The sequence below is a fragment of the Nyctereutes procyonoides genome, unplaced genomic scaffold, assembly GCF_905146905.1.
Source record: "Nyctereutes procyonoides isolate TBG_1078 unplaced genomic scaffold, NYPRO_anot_genome, whole genome shotgun sequence".
Lineage (NCBI taxonomy): Eukaryota > Metazoa > Chordata > Mammalia > Carnivora > Canidae > Nyctereutes > Nyctereutes procyonoides.
The window spans coordinates 15737150-15759160 of NW_026575020.1; the positions used below are offsets into that span (position 1 = coordinate 15737150).

Below are 22011 nucleotides of genomic sequence, written 5' to 3' on the forward strand. Positions count from 1 at the left end.
AGGACTCCAGGATCACGCCCCGGGCCAAGGGCAGGCGTTAAACCACTGCGCCACCCAGGGATCCCTCTATCCATACACTTCTTGGTCTTCTGGAAATCTTTTTTTTTTTAGTATTTTATTTATTTATTCATGAGAGACACAACAGAGAGAGGCAGAGACATAGGAAGAGGGAGGAGAAGCAGGCTCCATTTCAGAGAGCCCGATGTGGGACTCGATCCTGGAACCACAGGATCACGCCCTGAGCCAAAGGCAGATGCTCAACCACCAGCTACCCAGGCATCCCTGGTCTTTTGGAACTCTTCATCTAAAAAAAAAAAAAAAAAAAAAAGGAACTTTTCATCTGTGATGTGCCTGTTCAAATTTTTGTTTGTTTTTCTGTGAAAGACATTTAAGGCTAAGAGAGTATTGAAAGACTGTGGGGCTGTTTGGAGTGTAAGGTGCAAGGTGGAGAGGAGGTATAGAGAGCTAATATTATCATCACTGCTTTGCAAATAAGGAAACTGAAGCATAAAGAAGCTAAATAATTTGCCCAAGTAAGTAGTCTATGCTTTTTCCCTCAACTTTATTGAGGTGTAATTGGCAAATTATATTTCAACTTTACACTGTGATGATTTGATATATGTATACATTGTGAAAGGATTCTTACCATCAAGTTAATTAACACATCCATCACCTCATGTTTACCCTTTTTTTTTTTAGCAGTGTTTGTGCTCCTAACCTCTGTGATATTCCCTTTGTAAAAGTCATAGGTTCTTGAATGTGAAAGGAACCTTAGAGATTGTCTCATCGATCTAATCCTTTCAATTTTTCCTTTTTTAAATTTAAAAACATTTATTTTATCATGGTAAAATACACATAACATTAAAGTTAACATTTTAACTATTTTTAGGTGCGCAGTTCAGTGTCATTAAATATATTCATATTGCTATGCAACTATCACCACTATTCGTCGCCAGAACTTTTTCATCTTTCTGTACCAAAACTCTGGATCTATTCCCTAACCACTTCTCCCCAGACTACCATTCTACTTTCTATTTCTATTAATTTGACTATTTTAGGTACCTTTATATAAGTAGAATCACTAAATGTTTGTATTTTTGTTTTCACCTCTTTTCATCTTGCATAATATCTTAAAGATTCATTCATTTATGTTATGGCATATATCAAAATTCCTTTCCTTTTTTTTTTTAAAGATTTTATTTATTTATTTGAGGGAGAGAGTCAGAGAGCCAGAGCACAAACAGGAAAGGGAAAAAGCAAGGGAGCCCAATGCCAGGATCCTAGGATCATGACCTGACCTGAAGGCAGACACTTAACTGACTGAGCCCCCGGGGTGCCTCAAGATTTTTTTATTTTTAAGTAATCTCTCCACCGAACGTAGACCTCGAACTTATAGCCCTGAGATCAAGAGTCACATACTCTTACCAACTGAGCCATGTAGGCTCCCCAGAATTCCCTTCCTTTTTAAGACTGAATAATATTTGTAGGTATATACCACATTTTGTTTATCCATTCATTAATTGATAGGCAATTAAGTTGCTTCTACTTTTGACTGTTATAAATAATGCTTCTATGAACATTCTTGTGTACATGTTTCTTTAAGTCTGCATTCGGATCTTTTCTGTGTGTACCCAGAAATGGAATTGCTGGGTCATATGGTAAATCTATGTTTAATTTTCTTTTTCTTTTTTTTTTAAGGTTTTATTTATTTATTCATGAGAGAGAGAGACACACACACAGAGGCAGAGACACAGGCAGAGGGAGAAACAGGCTCCACGCAGGGAGCCCGACATGGGACTTGATCCCGAGTCTCCAGGATCACACACCCTGAGCTGAAGGCGGTGCTAAACCGCTGAGCCACCCGGGCTGCCCTCTTTTTTTTTTTTTTTAAGATTTTATTTATTTATTCATGAGAGACACACACAGAGGCAGAGACATAGGCAGAGACGTAGGCAGGCTCCTCAGGGAGCCTGATATAGGACTCCATCCCAGGCCCCTGGGATCACACCCTGAGCCAAAGGCAGATGCTCAACCACTGAGCCACCCAGGTGCCCCATATATTTAATTTTCTTGAGGAACTGCCATTTTATATTCCTGCCAACAATATACAAGGATTCCAGTATCTCCACATTCTGGACAATACTTTTTCTTTTTCTCTTTTCTTTCCCCTCCTCCTCCTCCTCCTCCTCCTCCTCCTTCTTCTTCTTTTCTTCTTTTTTTTTTAGAATAATCACCCCAATGGGTATGAAAATAGTGTCTCTTGTGGTTTTCTTTGTTTGTTTACTTATTTATTTTCATTTTTTAAGATATTTATTTATGAAAATTTTATTTATTCATTCATGAAAGACACACAGAGGGAGAGAGAGGCAGAGACACAGGCAGAGGGAGGAGCAGGCTCCATGCAGGGAGCCCAACGTGGGACCTGCTCCCAGGTCTCCAGGATCATGCCCTGGACCGAAGGTGGCACTAAACCGCTGAGCCACCAGGGCTGCCCAGATTTTTATTTATTTATTCATGAGAGACATATATATATATATAGAGAGAGAGAGAGAGAGGCGGAGGGAGAAGTAGACTCCATGCAGGGAGTCTGATGTGAGACTCGATCCCAGATCTCCAGGATCAGGCCCTGGGCTGAAGGCAGCACCAAACCATTGAGCCACCCAGGCTGCCCTTTATTTATTTATTTAAAGTAGTCTCTATATCCAGTGCAGGGCTCAGACTCACAACCCCAAGATCAAGAGTCACACACGTCTCTTCCAGCTGAGCAGTCAGGCGCTCCTCTTAAAGTCCTTTCCTTATTTTGTTGTTTGTTTCCTTATTTTGTTGTCAGGTTATTTTGTTGTTAAGTTTTAGGGGTTCTTTATATACTGTGGATTTTAATCCTTTATCACATGATGATTTGCATCATGTATTTTCTCCTGTTCTGTGGATTGCCTTTTTACTTTGTTAATGTCCCTTGATGCACAAAAGTTTGTAATTTTGAAGAAGTACAATTTGTCTTTTTTTTTTCTTTTGTTGCCTGTGTTTTTGGTGTCATAGCCAAGAAATAATTGCCAAATCCAGTGTGATGAAGCTTCTCTCATATGTTGCCTTCTAAGAGTTTTTTTCAGTTTAGATGTTATGGTTAGGTCTTTGATCAATTTTGAGTTTATTTTTTGATACGGTGTTAGGTAAGAATCCAACTTAATTCTTCTACATCTGGATATCTGGTTTCCTCAGCACCATTTATTGAAAAGATTGTCCTTTCCCCATTGAATGGTTGAAAATCATTTGACATAGTATATGAGAGGGTTTATTTCTGGATTCTCTATTCTATTTCATTGATTTATATGTCTGTCTTTATGCCAACACCATATTTCTTTGATTGTGGTAGCTTTATAGTAAGTATTGAAATTAGGAAGTATGAATCTTCCTACTTTGTTGTTCTTTTTCAAGATTGTTTTGACTCTTTGGGTTTCCTTAAGATTTCACATACATTTTATAGTTTATTTTTTTTTTAGTAATCTCTATACCCAATATGGGGCTCAAACTCACAAACCCAAATTCAAGTCACATGGTCTTCTGAATGAGCCAGCCAACTGCCCTTCAGGCATTTTAGGATGGAATTTTCTTTCTTTCTCTTTCTTTCTTTCTTTCTTTCTTTCTTTCTTTCTTTCTTTCTTTCTTTCTTTCCTTTCTGTATTCATTTATTTTTAAAGATTTTATTTATTTATTTGTGAGAGACACAGAGAGGGAGAGAGAGAGAGGCAGAGACACAGGCAGAGGGAGAAGCAGGCTCCTCACAGGGAGCCCAATGTGGAACTTGATCCCAGGACCCTGGGATCACACCCTGAGCCAAAGGCAGATGAGCCAACCGCTGAGCCACCCAGACATTCCTAGGATGGAATTTTCTATTTTGTAAAAAACATTTTGCAAAATTATTGGGATTTTGATAAGAATTGCATTGAATGTGTAGATCAGTGTAGCTTAATAATATTAAGTGTTGTAAGCCATGAACATGGGACCATTTATGTATGTCTCCTTTAATTTCTTTCAGCAATGTTCTGTAGTTTTCATTGTACAAGTTTGTTACTTCCTTGGCTAAGTTAATTCCTAAGTTTTTTTGTTTTTGTTTTTGTTTTAGGGAGGGGAGGGGCAGAGGAAGCTTGATCTCACCACCCTGGGATCATGACCTGAACCAAAACCAAAAGTCAGACACTTGACTGACTGAACCATACAGGCACCCAATTTTTTATTCTTTTTGATGCTATTATAAGTAGATTGTTTTATGATTTTATTATTTCCCTTTTTACATCATTCATTGGTAATATATAGAATTGTAACTGATTTATGTGTGTTGACTTTTTTAAGATTTTATCTGAGAAAGAAAGAGCACAAGCAGGGGTTGGGTGGATGAGGGGTAGAAAGACAGGGAGAAGCAGACTCCCCACCGAACAGGTAGTCCAATGCAGGGCTTGAACCCAGGACCCCGAAACCATGAACCCAGCCCAGCCAACTGAGCCATCCAGGTGCCCCTCTGTGTTGATTTTTTATATTCTGCTGTTTTATTGAGTTTATTAGTTCTCGCAGTTTTATTTGTGGGTAGAGTCTTTAAGATTTCTACATACAAGATCATGTCATCTGTGAACAGAGATAATTTTACTTCTTCTTTTCCAATTTGGATTCCCAACTCCCTTTTTTTCTTGCTTAACTGCTCTGGCTGGAATTTCTAATCCTATGTTGAATTAAAGTGACAAAGATTGGCACCATTTTCTTGTTCTTTAATCCTACCATTTTTTAGATGTGAAAATGTGGGCCTAGAGAAAGACATTTACTTGCCCATAGTTACACAGTAAGTTCATAGCAAAGTGGGAATTGGTATCCAGACCTTTTTAAAATTCTGATCCAGTATTTTTTCCAATATATTGGGTTGACAGAAATATGGATAGCTGGTTATGGAAAGAGGCAACATGATTTTCTTATTCTGTTTACTTTAGAATGATTTTCTTATTCTGTTTAGAATATTTTCACATCAATATATTATAATAGATGACAGTGTAGAGAAGTATCAGTGTATGAGATTTTTTGCTATTTGAATTGTAACTCCTGATTTTTACATCTAATGCATATCATGTAAATTAAGTTTACTTAACTTTCAGAATGTCATTCTTCTTGCATTTCTTCAGTGCAGTTACAATTGGAACTGATATGCTGGAACTGGACTGCCATATCACAAAAGATGAACAAGTTGTAGTGTCACATGATGAGAATCTAAAGAGATCAACTGGGGTAAATGTAAACATCTCTGATCTAAAGTACTGTGTAAGTAAAAATGCATGATAAACTAATATCTAGTACATATTTAGGCCTATAAGATTTTTAAAAATAATGAATGCCAAAGAAAATTTTAAAAAGTATTCTAACTTTCAGTGAGGATTTATACTCACTACAGAAATCTGTGGATACATCTTTGGAGACTTACTTTTATAAATATTTTAACAAAATTACCAAAGTCTTCAAATATAAAATGACTGGAGTTCAACTTGCTTCCTGTTTGATGTATGCTACAATTTATTTGATTCAGATTAAATATATTAATTCATTTTAGTCTTTAAGTATAGGAAACCTGATTTTAGTAGTTTACATGCCATTTTAGTAAAGACTGGTAAATGGATGGAAAATAATGCTTTATTTTACCACCTAAAGAAAAGCTATGTTAACAGAATTCTATCTTAATGTGTACCCTATATGTTTTTTGCATAGTTGTGATCCTACTCGATATTATATATATTGTGTTTTTGAACACTTTAACATTATGGTATGATACACATTTTTCCATGCTTTTTTTTTAAAAAAAAGATTTATTTATTTTTGAGAGAGACAGTGAGAGAGAGCATGCAAGAGAGAGAGCATGCAAGAGACAGTGAGAGAGCAGTAGAGGGAGAAAGAGAGAGAATCCTCAAGGAGACTCCCTGTAGAGCCCAATGTGGGACTTGATCCCAGGACCCTGAGATCATGACCTGTGCTGAAACCATGCATCAGACCCTTGACCAACTGAGCCACCCAGGTGCCCCTGCTTTTAATTTTTTTAATAGACTTCAATTTTTAGAGTGGTTACTGGTTCACAGCAAAGTTGAGCAGAAAGTATAGAGTTCCACATAGCTTCTGACTCTCCACAGGTACAGCCGCCCCCTCCCACCAACATCCTGCACCAGAGGATGTTCACCTGTGAACCTACATTGACACATCATTATCACCTCAAAATCCATAGCTGATATTAGAATTTATTCTTAATGTTGTACATTCTGTGGGCTTGAACATATAATGGCATGTTGTTTTTTAATGTATAATGGTGAAAAAAAATAATGTATAATGAGGTATCAGCTGTCATAGTGTTGTGCATAATAGGTTCACTGCCTAAGAACCCTCCGTGTTCTGCCTTTTCATCCTTGCTGCCCTCCAGCCCCTGGCAACCACTGATCTTTTTATTTTCTCCACGCTTTTACTTTTTCCAGAATGTCTATAGTTGGAATTGTATGGGATTTAGCCTTTTCAGATTCCAGCTTCTTTTTCTTTTCTTTTCTTTTTTAAAGATTTTATGTATTTATTCACAAGAAACACAGAGAGAGAGAGGCAGAGACACAGGCAGAGGGAGAAGCAGGCTCCATGAAGGGAGCCCAATGTGGGACTCTATCCCGTGTCTCCAGGATCACGCCCTGGGCTGAAGGCGGTGCTAAACCGCTGGGCCACCGGGGCTACCCAAAATTCTTTTTTTTCTTTTTTTTATAGTTTTAAAAGAAATTTATTCATGAGAGACACAGAGAGAGAGAGACAGAGGCAGAGACACAGGCAGAGACACAGGCAGAGGGAGAAGCAGGCTCCATGCAGGAAGCCAGATGGGGTACTCGATCCCGGGACTCCAGGATCACGCCCTGGGCAGAAGGCAGGCCCTAAATCGCGGAGCCACCAAGGGATCCCCCCCAGGCATTGCCCCCCTGGCATCCCCACCCCCAGGCATCCCTTATATAGAGTTTTTAAAAGATATAAGCATATATTTATGAAGACACGTATATAAATATATTTATTGAAAGTATCTAATAAAGTTATCTCATAGTTTAGTATATATATGTGACCAAAGCAAGCAAGTTATCTCTGTTTTTAAAATTATTTCCCTAAGTAAACCCCCATCAGGGAAATTATTTGGTAAAAGAGTAGGAGTATGATAGCATCTTAATATATATTGAAAGTTGTAATTGCCAGCTTGCTTTCTAAAAGTGTTTAAGAGTTCTAAAACTCTGGGGCATCTGGCTGGCTCAGTAGGTAGAGCATGTGACTCTTTTTATTTTTTTATTTTATTTTTTTATTTTATTTTAGCATGTGACTCTTGATCTCAGGGTTATGAGTTCAAGCCCCATGTTGCTCACAGAGATTATTAAAAAATAAAATATAGTAAAAATTTTTTTTAACTCTAAAATGTGATATTAGAGGAATTCCCATTTTGCCATACCCTTACCATTATTGGGTATTAAAACAAAAATTCCCTAAATTTAAATTTTAATTAGCATTTATTTGATTATTTGTGAGTTTAAAGATTTTTTTCTGGATGATTGTTAGTCATTTTTAGAAATTGTCTATTCTTGATGCTTGTCTATGGAAGTATTTATATATTATTATTAGAAAGGTCCATATTAGTGCAAATTTTTTTTCTTGTAAGATGTGAAAGTAGTTATATAATTAATTTGCTGTTTGGGATGTTCTGCGAAAGAGTGCCCTATGTAAACATAGGTAATCATAGTTAATGTTTTTATTCTTTTATTTTTTGAAGAAGCATATCTTTGTCTTACTGTAAGACACTAAAATACTTTTAAATTTTGGGGAGTTAACTTTTTTCAATCATATCTTTTAAAGGAACTTCCACCTTACCTTGGCAAACTGGATGTCACATTTCAAAGAGGTAATATTTCCCATTTGCAGCTTATACATTTACATTAAAGTGTATTCATTTACACTGAGAATTAGATATACATGTGTGGTTTTTTTTTTTTTGTGATAGGAAGTTCCAGCTAAAAGTACTTCCCTCAATACTTACTCTCTCAGACCTACAAATCTGAAATCTTGACCCTGAGATGAAGGCTAGAGATTTAACTGGCTCATTCTATTTAAATTTATGTACAGTTAATTTAAACCTAAATACTAATTACAAGAAACCTAGACATTATTGGGGCTACTTTGCATTTCTAAACCTTCAAATTCTAAAAGATTACTATAACTTGTAGTAAAATCCATCATAAGTAAAATAAATGAAAAGACATTAGAAGGACACCTTTCAGATCCTTACTGATTCTATAACACGTGAGTTTATGTCATTTCACTGTTCCCTATCTTAAATTATTAGAGAGAATTCTGTTACTCAGATGAACCACCCATTTCCTGGTCATTGTCACTTTTTAATCACTAGCATAGCAGTTTTCTCCCTTTTGAGGGATTATTTCTCACAAAGGAACGTGTTCCTTGGCCCCATTTGTTAGCTTTGTTACAATGGAACATGGTGATAAAGGTTGCTGAGCCAGTATAGGGTCCCACACTATCACATTTCAGCTTCATGTTTTGAATGATCCAAACATAGCCCTGTAGAACTACAAGATGCTACATGGTGTGGTCCTTGATGTGGTATGGTTTGCATATAGTTAAAACCTTAGTTAAATGTCAAGGATCTAAAGAACTGTAACTGCTCTGTGAACTAGACTTAAAATTGGCCAATATAATTTCTCCTTGACTGGAAGACTTAAGAAAGCCAAATAAAAATCAGAAAATTGTTTAAATTAGCTATTTTTAAAGGATGTTTAGATCTGAAGTTTTCTTGATTTTACTTTCCAGGTAAGTATCATTAAGCTGTATTGGTTTGCGGAAACATTTTTTTCATTTTTTATGATTAACAGGATTATATTTACCAAGCTATTATAATATTTGTGTCAATTGCAGATTTGTGAAGATTAAAAATATTTCATTTCATAAGTGAAGGGGTTTTTTTTGTTGTTGTTCTTTGGGGGTTTTATTTTTTTGTTGTTGTTCTTGTTTAATTTTTCCTCTTGTAGAGCAAAGCCAAAGCCTCACAAAAATTAAAAGATCCTTGGAGGAATAAAATGTTTTAATTTTTTTCTAAGGTTTATTTATTTATTCATGAGAGACACAGACTGAGAGAGAGGCAGAGACCTAGGCAAAGGGAGAAGCAGGCTCCTCACAGGGAGCTCGACGCGGGACTTGATCCCAGATCCTGGGATCAAGACCTGAGCCGAAGGCAGACACCCAACCACTGAGCCACCCAGGGGTCGCCCCCTTTTTTTTTTTTAAGTTTTTATTTATATACCTTTGTCATAAAGTCATAAAACTTTTGAATAGGCAGTGACCTTTGAGGCCATGTAATTCCATATCTCCTTGTGTTTTAGATAAGGAAACTGAGGCCTAGGGATGTAAATTAACTTTCTTTTAAAAAGATTTTATTTATTTATTTGAGAGAGAGAAATAGATTCTATACACAAGACAGAGCACAAGCAGTGGGGAAGGGCAGAGGGAAGGAAGAAGCAGATTCCCTGCTGTGCAGGGAGCCCAACACAGGGCTTGATCCCAAGACCCTCAGATTGTGACCTAAGCTGAAGGCAGACACTAACCCACTGAACCACCCATTTTACACCCAGATGTAAATTAACTTGATTAAGGTCATACAACAATAAATGACAGAGCTAGGACTTGAAACTAGGTCTCCTTCTAACCAGGCCAATGTTCAGCTGTACCTTACTGCCTCTCCATCTAAAGAGTCTCTCTCTCTTTTTTTTAATTAAATAGGATCCATGCCCAACATGGGACTAGAAGTCAGGACCCTGGGATCAAGAGTCTCATGCTCTCCCGACTGAGCTATCCAGGCACCCCTAACAAGTCTCTCCAAATGCCTTATTAACAGCAATGCCTTGTACTCTCAAGTTTCAGACACCTAGAAAAATAATTAATTTTTGTTCATATTGCATTCAGGTTTTTTTTTTAATATTTTATTTTTTTATTCATGAGAGACACAGAGAGAGAGGCAGAGACACAGGCAGAGGAAGAAGCAGGCTCCGTGCAGGGAACCTGATATGGGACTTGATCCGGGGTCTTCAGGATCACACCCTGGGCTGCAGGCGGCGCTAAACCGCTGCACTACAGGGGCTGCCCATAGGTGTTTTTTGTTTGTTTGTTTGTTTGTTTGTTTTTTAAGATTTTATTTATTTATTCAAGAGAGACACAGAGAGAAAGGCAGAGACATAGGCAGAGGGAGAAGCAGACTCCCTATAGGGAGCCTGATGCAGGACTCCATACCAGGACAGCGAGATTACAACCAAAGGCAGACGGTCAACCACTGAGCCACCTAGGTGCCACTGTGTTCAGTTTATATCACAATTAACTTAAGACTCTGCCTCAAATGTGAAGTTTACCTTAAATGTGTAGTTTATAGGCTAATATATAGTACTATAAAAACTTGACTCAGATTAGGCCGATAGTTGTTCCTTTCTCTTTTTTTGGCGGGGGGGGGGGGTGTCCAATTCTCCTGCTCAGAACTCATGCTTACTTTTCTTTAAATACTAGAGAAAGACTACCAACTTTCAGGGGAATACAGATTTTAGCCCTCTTGCTTTTTATTTATTCATGAGAGACACACACAGAGAAAGAGAGGCAGAGACACAGGCAGAGGGAGAAGCAGGCTCCATGCTGGGAACCCGATGTAGGATTCAATTCCAGGACTCCAGGATCATACCCTGGGCTGAAGGCGGCGCTAAACCGCTGAGCCACCGGGGCTGCCCCTTCTTGCTTTCTTTATGGTTCATAATTTTACTGAAATAATTGTTTTTTTTTAAGGTGCTTTGATGTGCTACAAGCTACATTAAAAAATAAATATAAAGAAAAAAAATAAATATAAAGAAATAATATAAAAATTTATTAACCAAAGGGTTAGTTGTTATCTATCCTGCTTACTTAAAAGTAGCCTTTAAATGGAAAATACATAATCTGATAATCTAAAGTTGATCAGAATGATCAGTTTTCAAGTTCTAGCACATTTATAGAGGCAACTTCACTCATTCTATTACCCAACACATCCTCTGGCATACTCCTTGCCTATCACTCTTGTTTTCCTATTTCCCTTGTTGTAGTATTTCACAGGCGGTTAACTTCTGCCCAGAACAATGCTGGGGACAAACTTCTTTCCTCAACTCATTTTCTACATTCTATGCTGGCTGAGGCATCTAATGTAAATATCTTCACATTACTTTAGCATGCTTTTTTTCTTAGTTATTAGTGTAACTTTAATTTCCTTGTTTGTCCCACTATTAGATGCAGTATTATCCTTATTGTATAATGCTCCAAAGTTAGTTTTATCTGTTTGACTTTTTTCTAAGTTGATTTTTGCAAACATTGTACCTGAGTGTAATTCTTTGTAGCAATTCTTTTGACTGCCAAATTATTTTTTCCACACTTAAGCTAACAATTTTTTTACTTAACTAAAATAGCACTGTTTAAATGAAGTGTAGAGCTAGAAATGTTCTGTATTTGCACTGTCAGTTACAATAGCCAATAACCACATGTGACTGTTGAACACTTATAAAATGTGCCTCGTCCAACTCAGGGACTGAATTTTTAGTCTTATTTAATTTGAATTTTAATAGCTCTATGTGGCTAGTGGCTACCATATTAAACTGTGCAGAACTAGAATATCATGTTCAGACTTTTTAGATTGTAACAGAAACTAGTTTATACTAGCTTAAGAGGAAAAAAAACACAACAGATTTATTTTATCATGAACTGTCTATAATAGTGGTGGATCTGTGGTTAAACATTATTAGATCCAGGGGCACAAAAGGGACTCTTTTTTATTCATTCCATAGTTCTGCTTCTTTTGGGTCTTACCCTCTTCCAGTGTATATGGACTTTGTCCTTATGGCAGGGAACATGATCACTGACAACTCATTCATATCCTGCCTGCACATTGACCCAAAGGTAAAAAAAAAAAAGCAATCTTCCCTTTAAACTTCAAGGGAAAGTTCTAGATAAAGACACTGATTGGCCCAGCATGGGTCATGTGTCCATCTTGAGCTATTCCCTGTGGACAAAGAGATGGGCTATTATAATGGCCAGATCTTGGGCATATACCTCCCCATGAGAATAAAGGGGAAATGGGTCCTGTTTTTGAGAACCCAGTCAGAACAATGTAAAATAAGGGAGATGCAGTTTTCCAAGGGAAGAAAGAGTGCTGGATGGGTAAAAACAAGTTAAATTTTTAGATATTTACATAATTTTTACTGTTCAATTCAGTAGTCTACAATAAGTCTAAACTCAGTTATAAGTGCTAGAAATCCATCTCAAGATAGTTAAAAAAAATTTTTTTAAATACTTTGGTTCTTAAAAAAAAAAAAAAAGAATTTGGTTCTCCTAACAAAAAAAGTCTAGAGATTCTAGGTCTTCAGACATGTCTAATTTCAGTTGCTTACACCGTAATTAGTCTCTATCTCTTTTTCTTGGTCCAGTTTCATTTATGTTAGCTCTGTTCTCAGACACACCTTCTACACATAAAGATGGACTTTGACAACATCAAAGTACAACATCCATTCAGCTGAAGATTTCAGGAGACCTCTTCTCATGTTCACAGTGTTATGGTCCATATGCTGTGGCCAAGGAGACAGAGCCAAATGATTGAGAGTCAGTCAAAATGATCCAGAGCTCCATCCGAGTTACAAGAAGCAGTAAAAAGACAATAGGAATGGAACACAGAACAGACAAAACAGTAACACTTTTTTCCTTTTTTTTTTTCTTTTCTCATTTATATGCTGTCTCTACATATAAGTCTGTATTATAAATATTTTTGACATGGCTTTAATTTACTTTGTTGATACACTTTGTATAATAAAGATGAAATAAGGGATCTTTTACTATTTTTTATTCACATAGTAGTGGGACTGAAGTTTCAGATGGGAGAGAGAATTTTATGATACTTATGCAGTGTGTACAGCATACTATGTAAATGATTCAAGGCAAAAGAGATTAGGAAAAATAAAAGATTAACCCTCAGGAAAGGTAAAAAATGATGAAAAGTCCTCATCTAATTTTTTTGTGACTCTAATTTCTACTAAATTTTGCCTAGGAAAAGAGTAGAAAAAGTTTTCTTTGAGTAGCTGTATTGATACAATTCTTTAACACACTCCTGAATTAGCATGTATTTCCCTTGCCTGAACATATATATTCTCAATATTCCGAAAATTTCAATGGTGATATCATAGCAAAATTTTCCAAACAACCAGTATCAACTAGTAGAGTATAGGGTTATTGTTTTTTTCCTTCTACCTCCTGGTTCTCAGGAAGGATCTGTAACAAAAGAGAGACTACCAAGAGAAAAACAAACAGAAGTTTATTAATTTATATGTGTCATTGGAGAAACTCAAGGATGATAACTCAAAGGCTGGTGAGAACTTGAGTTTATCTAGCATCTTAACAAACAAAGAAAATCCAATACATTTTCAGAGAAGTAACAAGACAAATAAAAAAGATTTTGAGGGGGTGGGGCAAAAAAAAAGGATTTTGAGTTTCTAGGGTGGCAAATTGTGGGAACTTAAGTAGATGGGTGAATAATGGAAAATAAAGGCTAGTCAGTACTTTGTTGTGTAGAGTTCTGTGGTACTATCTGTAGATCTAAATTTGTCAGTGATACGTTTCGTATGAATTTAAGTCTTGTTTCTGGGCAGATGGAAAAGGACAGAACACTTTTCTTATATCTGCCTCATCTCAGTTGCCTTCGGTTCAAAATAATCCTTATGCCAAAGTGGCATACTGTGGAATGGCAAACTCTGTTACCTTTCGGGGGAATGGTTAAATTAAAATAATGAAGTTGTTGCATAGCAACTCAATGGAGCATTTTAAAACCATTTCAAATAATTATAGAATAAGTTTTTTTTTAAGATTTTATTTGTTTATTCATGAGACACACACACACACAGAGAGAGAGAGAGAGAGAGAGAGAGAGAGAGAGAGAGGCAGAGACATAGGCAGAGGGAGAAGCAGGCTCCATGCAGGAAGCTCGAAGTGGGACTCAATCCCAGGACTCTGGGATCATGCCCTGCACCAAAGGCAGATGCTCAACCACTGAGCCACCCAGGCATCCCCATAATTCTAAATTCTAAGTGTATTAACATGCAACATTTATTTTTTACTTATGTAAATAGATCAGGTTAAGGTCTGTAGGTACACTATATTATAACTACTAAATTATGCCTAAGAAAAGAGTAGAGAAAGTATACTAAATGGTCACAATGGTTAAATCTAAGTTGTTGGATTTTAGATGAATTTCCTTTTCTTTATACTTTTCTTAATTTTGTTAATGTCCTATATGAATACATACTATTGTGAAAACAATAACTTTATCAATTTTTTTCTCCCTAATCATCAAAAAAGTAAAAGTTATCTTTTAAAAATACCTTCAAAAATCTTGCTTCCTCAGCATGCCAGTGTGAAGGAAAAGATAACCGAATTCCATTACTGAAGGAAGTTTTCGAGGCCTTTCCTAACACTCCCATTAACATCGATATCAAGGTCAACAACAACGTGCTGATAAAGAAGGTAGGCAGGCAGTGCCTCTTCTGAGTGTGCTGTGTCAGATTTCACAAACTAAATAAGGCTGACTTCATAGATTGATAATGTTCAAGGAAATGTGATACTCTCGGGATCAGTATTGTCTTAAATAATGCCCTGGTAGAAGAGATCACTCTACTTATAGAAAAGCCTATTTTCAGAGTAAGTTGTCTTGTCTCAATCGTGGATAGAAAGTGAGCTCCTGTGAACCAGTTGTTATGGCATCGATACAATTAGCCTCTTCAAATTCACTTGTTTCATTTGTAGTTAGCTTACATCAAGTGACTGGGCAGTCATATTCTATTAGATAAATCATAGAATGGCAAAATATAAGTAATTGCTTATGTTTTATAACTAATCTGAATTCACATATTGGTTCTTCCCAAAGTTTATACTATTTACTGGCAGAAAGTCAGTTGTAATCCATTTTTAAACTGAAGTAATGTAAGTGGATTTACAAATGTGCACATACATAAACTTTTGCATTTTCACACGTAGGTTTCAGAGTTGGTGAAGCAGTACAGACGAGAACACATAACGGTTTGGGGTAATGCCAGTTATGAAATTGTAGAAAAGTGCTACAGAGAGGTAAGCTTCAGAAATGACACAGAATGATCTTTCTTGCTGTTGTGTATCTATAAATGTTATCACAGTAATAATTTTTAAAAATTCTTATTTCAAAGCCTTGATACAAAGACAGATGGTAGAAGCACCTAACCAGAGGTTTACTGATAGAGGTAATGGATTTAATAGAAATAATATACTTGGGCTGGCTCATAGAATTCTTATTTTCACATGCTAATGTTAGTTGTTTGCCAACATTTTATTATGTACATTATGAAACAAAATATGATTCTTGTCTTTTAATATCTGTTCTTTTTGTTAGGTTATTGAAATTATTTGTGTAATTTTGAATTGAGGAAAGTATTCAGTCCTTCACTTCTTTAGTTGAAGCTTCTTGGTTCCCTACCTCCCAGGAAGAATTAATCAAATTAATCCGGGATCCTAATTATCAGGTGGTATATAAAAGTATGGCCATCTGAAATTTTTCTGTTTGAAGAAAATAGATCTATAAAAAGTTAATTTGATATATTTTGACATGCTATGCTATACCTCTATAAGCAAGTTTTGCTATATACTATAGGTATTCTAAATATAGCATCTATACTTATATACTATAGCAGGTATAGCTAGGAGAATATGAAATTTAAAATGTTAAAAAACCTTAAGCATTGAAGACTTTCAGAATAAAAGTGATAGTGCAGAATAAATACTGCAACACAAGTAGCAATTCAAAATACAAAGATTTCTTTTGGGAAGGTCTTCCTTTCCTATCAAAGAAGGCAAAAACATAGATCTAGAATTGGCACCATTATAATTAAAAGTAGAGTTGTACATTAACTAGTACATCAAAATACATTAAAGCAAGTAAGTTTTGGGGATCCCTGGGTGGCTCAGCGGTTTGGTGCCTGCCTTTGGCCCAGGGCGTGATCCTGGAGTCCTGGGATCAGGTCTCGCATCGGGCTCCCTGCATGGAGCCTGCTTTTCCCTCTGCCTGTGTCTCTGCCTCTCTCTCTCTGTCATGAATAAATAAATAAAATCTTAAAAAAAAAAAAGCAAGTAAGTTTTATTTATATGCCACAGGCTCTTTGAGATTCCAAGGTAGCTTGTGTACCAAAGGAGAAAACAGTAATCATTGGGATGAATAGCTTTAGATTGCTAAGAATTTAGGGCTGACTTTTCTAAAACTAATCATAGTTGTCTAATGGTATTTTCACATGTCATTAAAAGTGACTGTACTAGGATGCCTCACAACCTGCTAGCGGTTTTGGGTTTTTGTTTTTGTTTTTGTTTTTTTACATCATTCAAATGCTTTTAAAAGGTAAAAAAAATAGCTGGTGCCTGGGTGGCTCAGTGGTTGAGCATCTGCCTTTGGCTCCAGGGTTCTAGGATTGAGTCCCTCATCAGGCTCCCTGCAGAGAACCTGCTTCTCCCTCTGCCTATGTCTCTGTCTCTCTCTCTGTGTCTCTCATGAATAAATAAAATATTTTTTAAACTAAAATAAAAAATAAAAAATAGTGATAACAGTAAATGCTGGAGAAGATAAGGAGAAGCTAGATCTCTCCTATATAGCAGGTGGGAATGTAAAGTAGTACAGCCACTCTCTTCATTAGTTGGTTAGTTTCTTATCAAGCTAAACATACACTTACCATTTTAAACAGCAATCTCGCTCTTGGGCATTTATCTTAGAAAAATGAATTATGTTCATAAAATGAAATGAACTTATGCTCATAAAAACCTGTGTATTAATATTTATAGCTGCTTTATTTATAATAGCAAAATACTGGAAACCAACCAAAATGCCCTTCAGTGGGTAGATGGCTGAATAAACTGATACATCCACATGATATAATACTATTCAGCCATGAAAGGAAATGAACTACTGATACTGTCCTCATCCTCAAAGACATTTTGCTTAGTGAAAAAAATTAACCTCAAAAGGTTACATCCTGTAATCACTATATTGTATCCCTGAAACTAATATGATACTGTATGTTAATTAACTGAATTTAAAAGAAACTTAAAGGAACCAAAAATAAAACAAAACAAAAAGATTACATACTGTATGATTCCATTTATGTAATGTTCTCAAATTCTATTCTTCTATAGACATGAAGAGCAGATAAGTGGCTGCCAGGGGACAGAGAGGGGGGTGGGGTAGAGTGCAGGAAAATACAAAGATGTAACAGGAAAGAGTTATGTGTGATGGAACTGTCCTGTAGCTTGATGGTGGTGGAGGTTACATGAACTGATACATTGTTAAAACTGCACTAAACCAAACACATGCACAAATGAATGCAGATTTTAAAAGTGATGAAAACTGAATAAGGTGATAACAGTGATATACCGGCCCAGGAGGGAGGGAAAGAGGGAAGGAAGGAAGGAAGGAAGGAAGGAAGGAAGGAAGGAAGGAAGGAAGGAATATACCAGTGATATACCAGTATCATGTCTTGTTTTTTTTTTTAATTTTTATTTATTATTTATGATAGTCACAGAGAGAGGGGGGGGGGTGCAGAGGGAGAAGCAGGCTCCATGCACCGGGAGCCCGACGTGGGATTCGATCCCGGGTCTCCAGGATCCTGGGCCAAAGGCAGGCGCCAAACCGCTGCACCACCCAGGGATCCCAAGTCTTGGTTTTTATATTGTTCTAGAGTTACATCAAATATTACTATTTGGGGAAGCTAAATTAAGGGTACATGGGACTCTGTTTTTACAACTTTTTGTGAATCTAATTGTTTCAAAATAAAAGGTCCACTTTTGACCCAGAATTGGAGAACTTTTCCCTTGATTCACATATTTTTCTAGAAGCTTCTGGCTTTCTGTTATTTTAGAACTTAAAAGGTCCAAAACTTCCAGCAGTAATTTTCAAACATCATAGTAAAAATGTCTCAATAATAATTGTTGGTCATAGGGCAGCCCCAGTGGCGCAGCAGTTTGGCACCGCCTGCAGCCTGGGGTGTGATCCTGGAGACCCGGAGCCTGCTTCTCCCTCTCCCTCTGCCTGTGTCTCTGCCTCTTTCTCTGTGTCTATGAATAAATAAATAAAATCTTTAAAAAAAAATTGTTGGTCATATAATGAACATGTCATATAATTAAGTCAAGTATCTTTTATTCTTCAAATATGATTTATGAGAATTCTACATTAGCCCTTTAATTCTCAAATGCTAGAAACTAAGAATATAAAAGAAAAATGGAGCACACAGTGTAGAGGGGCAAACATGGCACTTATTCCCACTGAATGACTTTTAATTCATTCTTACTGCAGTGGTTCTTAAACTTGGCTGTATGTTGAAATTACCTGAAAAGTCTCAAAAAACACTAATGCCTGAATCCCATTCCATAAATTCTATTTATTTTACTCAAGTATAATTGAACACAATGTTATATTAGTGACTCCACAAATCTGTACATTGTGCTATGCCCAGCACAAGTGTAGCTACCGTCTGTCAACCATACAACAGCATTACAATACTATTGACTATATTCCCTATGCTGTGCCTTTTATCCCCATAACCTATTCATTCCATAACTGGAAGCCTGTGTCTCTCCCTCCCCTCTTCCCTGGTAACCATCATTCTTTGTATTTATGGGTCTGTTTCTGCTTTTTATTTGTTTATTCATTTTGTTTTTAAATTCCACATATAAAAGAATTCATATGGTCTTTGTCTTTCTCTGTCTGACTTATTTCCTTAGCATAACACCCTCTCAGTCCAACCATGTTGCAGATGGCAAGATTTCCAGATGTTCTAATTTAGAAGATACAGAGTGGCACCAGCCAGTCTGTAGGTCAGTGGTGTGCCAATATACCAAACTTTGCCCTCCCACCAAGGGCAGCCTTGAATGGTTTTCCAGAAGAACCAGTTATTGTTTTTAGTTCTCTGGGTCCAAAGTTGTGTGAGTTTTGAGGTTCAGTCCCAAGCCTATTTTTCCCATAAGCTCTATTATTCTTAGTGCATGAATTTGCAGAAATTAAATTTCTCAGGGGCTTGTACACTGTGTTATAACTGAAACACTTGTATATGAATAAGCCTAAAATATTACAAAGTGGCATGTGAACATAGGGGCAAGAGAAATCCTCAAACTTATTTACTCAATTTTTTTTTTAGATAAAGAAGTGGGTAATTTAGACATGCTATTTAAAATAAATTATTTTTTGGCATGAATTTTTTATTTTTATTTTATTACTTTTTAAAGATTTTATTTATTTACTCATGAGAGACACAGAGAGAGAAAGAGAGGCAGACATAGGCAGAGGGAGAAGCAGGCTTCATGCAGGGAACCCGATGTAGGACTCCATCCTGGGACTCCAGGATCACACCCTGGGCCAAAGACAGGTGCTGAACTGCTGAGCACCCAGGGATCCCATGAATTTTTTAATATATTACTTTTGTATGGAAAAAATCAACTTTACTGTAATTTCTGTTTATTTTAAAGACAAATATAGGAGGAACTAGGGAGATGGGGATATGAGGGGCTGTTTACTGAGCATAGAATTTCACTTTTACAAAATGAAAAGTATACATATATATATATATATGAAGCTTGCATTTTAAGGGTTTTGGGATCTTGAACACATTTTCCAATAGAAATCCAAAATGGTGGCTAGATCCTTCGACTAGCTTATGAAATCCTATTTATATTTGATGCATAACATATCTGACAGGTGACATATTTGCAACAGTGTTTATATTTCATCTATAGTTGTATCAATATTACATTCTGTGTAACTATATAACTATATAGATAGGAACACATATATCTATATATGGATATATATGAATATATATTGATCTTTAGTTATATATTTCTAAGTGGGTATAAGGTTACTGAATATTTCATATATTTATTTTTTTTCCTGTTCCATCAGGTTTAGTATTTTTAATCTCTAGTGATAAACACTATTACCAACAGACAGAAATGATATTGTAAAAGCAGAGAATAAGAAATAGAGAAAGTTAAGTATCATCAATTAACAGCATAGGGCTCCATGATGGAACCTGACCCATTTGGCAAGGACTAGCCATTTTTAAGTGTGGTGTGTTTGGGGATAGATATTGATAATTCAGTACTTTTAACAAATGTCCACATACAGTCTTGGAAATTTTGAGGATGTGAAATAATCCTCATTATTTGACCAGTTGTAAAGTAACATAATATTGCTTGTGTCTTTTAGAATTCAGATATTCCTATACTCTTCAGTCTGCAACGTGTTCTGCTCATTCTTGGCCTTTTCTTCACTGGCCTCTTGCCCTTTGTGCCCATTCGAGAACAGTTTTTTGAAATCCCAATGCCTTCTATCATACTGAAGTAAGTGGTTGCTCTGTTTTCATCAGTTATCATTATAGGGGGACCAAGATCAAGGCTCCTTAAGGAGCCTCCTTGGTATATCAATACCAATGGTAAAGAATAGATTGCTATAGAGGCGGCTGGCTGGCTTGGTTGGTAGACCATGTGACTCTTGATCTCAGGGTTGTAAGTTTGAGTCCCACACTGGGTATAGAGATTACTTTAAAAAAATCTTTAAAAAAATAGACTGTTGTAGTTATTTACATGTTGGATTAACTACCTATATTAATAATGCTTTTTGATATAATTAAGACATTTTTCTAAAATGAATAATATAGGATTATAAATATTTCATCTTGACCCATTTCAGGTAACAGTGACTTTCTGTGCCCGTGTACTCAGAAGTCAGGTACAAAGAATTGAGCTTACTGTTGAAGCTTAATAATTCTTTTATTCTAACATGTAATAGCAATTGCCTTCCAACTTCCTTAACTTATTTATCTTCAATCACAATATGCAGCTGAAATTCCATTAAACTCCAAATTCATGGAGTACCTGGCTGGCTCAGTCAGAAAAGCATATGACTTGATCTGGGTAGGGGGGCTATTTTGAGTTTGAGCCCCATGTTGGGTATAGAGATTACTTAAAACAAAACAAAAAAAAACACCTCCAAATTCACCAGAAGTAGTAATAGATTGAGGAAGAAAAACAACTACTACCACCATAGCAACAACCAGAAAAAAGCTTTGGGAGGATAGGAGAAAGAAAGGGATATTGTTAGTTTATTTAAATAAGATACTTCTATATTGTTGTAACTTCTCTCCTGGGTACAAAGCCTTGCTTTTCACACACTACTTTACTACAAACATAAAAATATAAAACACTTACCACTGCCTGGCAGATAATAGGCAGTTAATAAATGAGAGCTTTTATTGTTCAATTATCTTTATCACCATTGTTAGAAAAAGTTTCATCTCACAATCCTGCACTCTTAGAATGTGATTTCTAGCTGTGAACTTCTAATAATCGGTCATGACAAAGGAATTTGGAACTCCAAGGGAGATCATTTATTATTTTCCTTTATTTAAAAGATTTTATTAAAAAAAATAAAATAAAAGATTTTATTTATTTATTAATGAGAGAGAGAGACAGAGAGAGAGGAAGAGACACAGGCAGAGGGAGAAGCAGGCTCCATGCAGGGATCCCGACGTGCGACTCTATCCCAGGTCTCCAGGATCACACCCTGGGCTGAAGGCGGCGCTAAACCGCTGAGCCACTTGGGCTGCCCAAGGGAGATCATTTTTTTTTTTTTTTTTTTTTTTTACTTATTTATGATAGGCACACAGTGAGAGAGAGAGAGGCAGAGACACAGGCAGAGGGAGAAGCAGGCTCCATACACCGGGAGCCCGAAGTGGGATTCGATCCCGGTCTCCAGGATCGCGCCCTGGGCCAAAGGCAGGCGCTAAACCTCTGCGCCACCCAGGGATCCCCCAAGGGAGATCATTTAAACGTGATTTCACCTAGGGGCACCTGGCTAGC

At 36.5% G+C, this 22011-nt stretch overlaps 1 protein-coding gene across 2 annotated transcripts in view; it reads left to right on the top strand.

Moving 5' to 3' along the window:
* The window catches only part of GDPD1 (glycerophosphodiester phosphodiesterase domain containing 1), a 53629-nt gene that overhangs the window by 25166 nt on the left and 6452 nt on the right, over nucleotides 1-22011 (top strand). For both annotated transcript variants that reach the window (XM_055301150.1, XM_055301080.1), the window contains exons 3-7: nucleotides 5166-5301; nucleotides 7888-7933; nucleotides 14495-14613; nucleotides 15124-15213; nucleotides 20360-20493. In XM_055301150.1, coding sequence (XP_055157125.1) covers nucleotides 5166-5301; nucleotides 7888-7933; nucleotides 14495-14613; nucleotides 15124-15213; nucleotides 20360-20493 — 525 coding nt within the window. The remainder of the gene's footprint in view (nucleotides 1-5165; nucleotides 5302-7887; nucleotides 7934-14494; nucleotides 14614-15123; nucleotides 15214-20359; nucleotides 20494-22011) is intronic.